At 37.6% G+C, this 6,066-nt stretch overlaps 1 protein-coding gene across 6 annotated transcripts in view; it reads right to left on the bottom strand.

Annotated features, from left to right (window-relative positions):
* The window catches only part of GANC (glucosidase alpha, neutral C), a 76,710-nt gene that overhangs the window by 10,416 nt on the left and 60,228 nt on the right, over nucleotides 1–6,066 (bottom strand). For 5 of the 6 annotated variants that reach the window (XM_027084014.1, XM_027084015.1, XM_027084011.1 and 2 more), the window contains one exon: nucleotides 4,917–5,029. The exons of the other annotated variant lie outside the window; for it this stretch is intronic. In XM_027084014.1, coding sequence (XP_026939815.1) covers nucleotides 4,917–5,029 — 113 coding nt within the window. The remainder of the gene's footprint in view (nucleotides 1–4,916; nucleotides 5,030–6,066) is intronic. 6 annotated transcript variants of the gene reach the window in all.

The following is a 6,066-nucleotide window of genomic DNA, read 5'->3' as shown; positions in this document are numbered from 1 at the left end:
AAAACCAAAACAAGCAAACAAACAAAACAAGTAGGCGAGCAGAAGCAAGAAGAACTACAATTCTGCAGCCTGTGGAATGAAAACCACATTCACAGAAAGATAGACAAAAATGAAACAGCAGAGAACTATGTACCAGATGAAGGAACAAGAAAACCCCCCAGAAAACCAGCTACATGAAGTGGAGATAGGCAACCTTCCAGAAAAAGAATTCAGAATAATGATAGTGAAGATGATCCAGGACCTCAGAAAAAGAATGGAGGCAAAGATCGAGAAGATGCAAGAAATGTTTAACAAAGACCTAGAAGAATTAAAGAACAAACACCTAGAAAAATTAAAGAACAAACAAACAGAGATGAACAATACAATAACTGAAATGAAAACTACCCTAGAAAGAATCAATAGCAGAATAACTGAGGCCAAAGAACAGATAAGTGACCTGGAAGACAGAATGGTGGAATTCACTGCCATGGAACAGAATAAAGAAAAAAGAATGAAAAGAAATGAAGACAGCCTAAGAGACCTCTGGGACAACATTAAATGCACCAACATTCGCATTATAGTGGACCCAGAAGGAGAAGAGAAAGGACCTGAGAAAATATTTGAAGAGATTATAGTCGAAAACTTCCCTAACATGGGAAAGGAAACAGCCACCCAAGTCCAGGAAGTGCAGAGAATCCCAGGCAGGTTAACCCAAGGAGAAACACTCCAAGACACATAGTAATCAAATTGACAAAAGTTAAAGACAAAAGTTATTAAAAGCAACAATGGAAAAACGACAAATAACATACAAGGGGACTCCCATAAGGTTAACAACTGATTTCCCAGCAGAAACTCTACATGCCAGAAGGGAGTGGCATGATATATTTAAAGTGATGAAAGGGAATAAACTACAACCAAGATTATTCTACCCGGCAAGGATCTCATTCAGATTCGACAGAGAAATCAAAAGATTTACAGAAAAGCAAAAGCTAAGAGAATTCAGCACCACCAAACCAGCTTTACAACAAATGCTAAAGTAACTTCTCTAGGCAGGAAACACAAATGCTAAAGGAACTTTACAACAATAAATGCGAAAGGAACAAATGCTAAAGGAAATTCTTCTCTAAGTGGGAAACACAAGAGAAGAAAAGGACCTACAAAAACAAACCCAAAACAATTAAGAAAATGGTAATAGGAACATACATATCGGTAATTACCTTAAATGTGAATGGATTAAAGGCTCCAACCAAAAGACACAGGCTTGCTGAATGGATACAAAAACAAGACCCATATATATGCTGTCTACAAGAGACCAACTTCAGACCTAGGGATACATATAGACTGAAAGTGAGGGGATGGAAAAACATATTCCATGCAAATGGAAATCAAAAGAAAGCTGGAGTAGCAATACTCATATCAGATAAAATAGACTTTAAAATAATGTTACAAGAGACAAGGAAGGACACTACATAATGATCAAGGGACCAATCCAAGAAGAAGATATAGCAATTATAAATATATATGCACCCAACACAGGAGTACCTCAATACATAAGGCAGATGCTAATAGCTGCAAAAGAGGAAATCGACAGTAACACAATAATAGTGGGGGACTTTAACACCTCACTTACCCAATGGACATACCATCCAGATGGAAAATTAATAAGGAAACCCAAGCTTTAAATGACACAATAGACCAGATAGATTTAATTGATATTTATAGGACATTCCATCCAAAAACAGATTACACTTTCTTCTCAATTGCACACAGAACATCCTCCAGGATAGATCACATCTTGGGTCACAAAGCAAGCATTGGTAAATTTAAGAAAATTGAAAGCATATCAGGCATCTTTGACAACCACAATGCTATGAGATTAGAAGTTAATTACAGGGAAAAAATGTAAAAAACACAAACACATGGAGGCTAAACAATACGTTACTAAATAACCAAGAGATCTCTGAAAAAATCAAAGAGGAAATCAAAAAATACCTAGAGACAAATGACAATGAAAACACGATGATCCAAAACCTATGGGATGGAGCAAAAGCAGTTCTAAGAGGGAAGTTTATAGCAATACAATCCTACCTCAAGAAACAAGAAAAATCTCAAATAAACAATATAACCTTACACCTATAGGAACTAGAGAAAGAAAAACAAACAAAACCCAAAGTTAGTCTAAGGAAAAAAATCATAAAGATCAGAGCAGAAATAAATGAAATAGAAACAAAGAAAACAGTAGCAAAGATCAATAAAATTAAAAGCTGGTTCTTTAAGATAAAATTGATAAACCTTTAGCCAGACTCATCAAGAAAAAGAGGGAGAGGACTTATCAATAAAATTAGAAATGAAAAAGGAGAAGTTACAACAGACACTGCAGAAATACAAAGCATCATAAAAGACTACTACAAGCAACTCTATGCCAATAAAATGGAAAACCTGGAAGAAATGGACAATTTCTTAGAAAGGTATAACCTACCAAGACTGAACCAGGAAGAAATAGAAAATATGAACAGACCAATCACAAGTAATGAAATTGAAACTGTGATTAAAACTCTTCCAACAAACAAAAGTCCAGGACCAGATGGCTTCACAGGTGAATTCTACCAAACATTTAGAGAAGAGCTAACACCCATCCTTCTCAAACTCTTCCAAAAAACTGCAGAGGAAGGAATACTCCCAAACTCATTCTACGAGGCCACCGTCACCCTGATACCAAAACCAGACAGAGATACTACAAAAAAATAAAATTACAGACGAATATCACTGATGAATATAGATGCAAAAATCCTCAAGAAAATACTAGCAAACAGAATCCAACAACACATTAAAAGGATCATACACCATGATCAAGTGGGATTTATCCCAGGGATGCAAGGATTCTTCAATATATGCAAATCAATCAATGTGATATACCATATTCACAAACTGAAGAATAAAAACCATATGATCATCTCAATAGATGGAGAAAAAGCTTTTGACAAAATTCAACACCCATTTTTAATAAAAACTCTCCAGAAAGTTGGCATAGAGGGAACCTACCTCAACATAAGAAAGGCCATCTATGAAAAAAAAAAAAAAAAGTAGGAAAGGCTGAGACACACTCTCCATATAACCCCCAGCCCTGGCATAGTCCCATAAAATTGGGAAGGAATCCCCAACTCCCGGCTTCTCCAAGAAGAGTGAAGGGTTTGGACCACACTTCTAGTGTCCCTCCTTTCAAGGCTCCCACCTGAGGGATGGCCCTCAAATCACCTAGCTCTGATAGCCAACGGGCTTAATCATAGCAAATAAAGAAGTAGTTGTTAATAGGCAGTGTGGCTATCCCCCCAGGGCTCAGTGCAGAGGGAGCAGGCAAAAACATCCATCTCACAGGTTCTCCCTGGAAGGGATGTGACTTGCATACTTTCCCAGCTACTGCCTGAGTGTTCTAATCAGCCTGCAACTAGGTGCTGACTAAAATCTGCCCCTTTGGGACACGGATGGGTCTCAGTACATCCTCAACAACTGTGAGTCACTAAGAACAAAGATGGCAGCTTGGATAATCACAACGGTCTGAGAAACAACAAGGAGCTCAGGCCCAGCTGATCGACAAGGTTCATCTCCTACATGAGACCAGTCTGTCAAGACTGGAAGAGGTGGCTGTCTTATCTAATGTGAGAAACCAACACAAAGAGTCAAGGAAAATGAAACAGGAGAATATGTTCCAAACAAAAGAACATGATTAATCTACAGAAACTGACCTCAACAAAATGGAGGTAAGTTATTTACCTGAAAGAAAGTTCAAACTAGTGGTCATAACGATGCTCACCAAGGTCAGAGAGCAATGCATGAACAAAGTGAGAATTTCAACGAAGACAGAAAATATTAAAAAGTACCAAACGAAATATAGACCTGAAGAATACAAGAAGTGAACTGAAAAATTCAATAAATACTGCATGGTGTCACTTATATATGGAATGTAAAAAAATATTCAAAAAAGGAAAGTTGAACTCATAGAAAAAGAGAGTAGAATGGGGGTTGCTAGGGGCTGGGGGGTGGGGGAAGTAGAGAGAGGCTGGTAAAAGAGTACAAACTTTCAGCTATAAGATGAATAAGGTTTGAGAATCTAATGTATAACACGGTAAATATAGTTGATAATACTGTATTGCATAACAGAAATTTGCCAAGAGAGTAGAACTTAAATGTTCTCATCAAAAGGGGAAAAAAAGGGTTAAACATGTGAGGTGATGGATGTGTTAATTAACTTGATGATGGGAATACTTTCACAATGTGTACATATATCAAATCATCACATTGTATACTTTAAATATATTACAATTGTATTTTTATACTAGTATATTTTATTAAAATTTTATTTCTAAATTATACCTTAATGACCTAGAGATTATCATACTGAGTGCAGTGAGTCACAGAAAGAGAAATATCATATGATATCCCTTATATGCAGAATCTAAAAAGAAATGATACAAATGAACTTATTTACAAAACAGAATAAGACTCACAGACTTAGAGAATGAACTTACGGTTACCGGGGGGAAGGGATAGTTAGGCAGTTTGAGATCGACATGTACACACTGTCATATTTAAAATGGATAAGCAACAAGGACATACTGTATAGCACAGGGAACTCTGCTCAATGTTATGTGGCAGCCTAGATGGGACGGGAGTTGGGGGGGAGAATGGATACATGTGTATGTATGGCTGAGTTGCTTTGCTGTGCACCTGAAACTATCACAGCATTGTTAATCAGCTATTCTCCAATATAAAATAAAAAGTTAAAAAAATTATACCTTAATGAATCTGGGGGGGGGAAATGAAGAATACTCCACAAGTGGCCTTCATCATTAATTTCTTAAAATAGCAGCTCTGCATTTGAGGATAGCAAAAGGATAGCATAATTTAAGAAAGCACACAGCTCTTTTAGCTGCCATTACCTGTTGATCAAAACACCTGAGGCGAATGAAAACTTCCTGTGCAAGAATTGCTTCTGGTGGAGGTATTGGAATGAATGACCATCATCGAGATAGAATTCACCCACAGCAGAACCCTGGAGAGTGAATCATGGATAGAGAATGTGCTTATGTAATAGCTTTCTAGGAAAAGACTGTCGCCTCCCTAAAGGAAATAATAGATTTTAAAATCTATGAAAAATTAAGTTGAACAACTGCTTAATATTCAAGCTGTACAAAGCAGTCATACAATATATACACTTACTACACATTTGTGAAATAATATGAATAAACAAGTCACACAAGAGGAGGACAAAGAGTTAGGCCTTGTTGAAAGAGATTTAAACTATGAAGTATGGTCAGCGGCATAGGTGGCTTCCCCCAAAATACCATCCTAGAAGGTGACAACAGGTCAAGAAAAGTTCACAGAATGGAAATGAAATTAAAAGAAAAAATTACAACGTATGAGATCAGCTATCTTTAGAAGACCCTCCATTTAGAGAACGGCATCTAGTTCCTACTGTCTTTTAGTAGGAGGACCACTTTTGCATGTCAGATAATGTCATAGCACTCCATATGGCAGTTCACTGTTATTGACAATGTTTCATGTGCAATGGACCTTGAGTTTCTTGTAATTATTCCATGGCCTCACATGAGCCTGAGGTCCATAGTTTGACCCAAGAAAACATGCTTAAATGAAACGGATTGAAAAGAAAGATGTAAGAAAAAGAAAGCTTAATTATTTTATAATATTTGCTTAAGGGGCTTCCCTGGTGGCGCAGTGGTTGAGAGTCCGCCTGCCGATGCAGGGGACACGGGTTCGTGCCCCAGTCCGGGAGGATCCCACATGCCGTGGAGCGGCTAGGCCCGTGAGCCGTGGCCGCTGAGCCTGCGCATCCGGAGCCTGTGCTCCGCAACGGGAGAGGCCACCACAGTGAGAGGCCCGCGTACAGAAGAAAAAAAAAAAAAAAAAAAAAAAATATATATATATATATATATATATATATTTTTTTTGCTTAAGAGTAAGGATTTGTGTTTGGCACTGTATTTTGGCAGATGGCTAGGAGAGGAATCTGTTATAGGCCTCCTTTGGCTCAAAAGATCTCCTCAAAAGGACAGATCAACTCTGGATCTT

The sequence above is a fragment of the Aethalodelphis obliquidens genome, unplaced genomic scaffold (assembly GCF_003676395.1).
Source record: "Aethalodelphis obliquidens isolate GAN/ISIS:26980383/991018 unplaced genomic scaffold, ASM367639v1 scaffold51, whole genome shotgun sequence".
Taxonomy (NCBI): Eukaryota; Metazoa; Chordata; class Mammalia; order Artiodactyla; family Delphinidae; genus Aethalodelphis; species Aethalodelphis obliquidens.
Note: the sequence above shows the minus strand (reverse complement) of the source record. Positions and strands in the feature narration are given on the sequence as shown.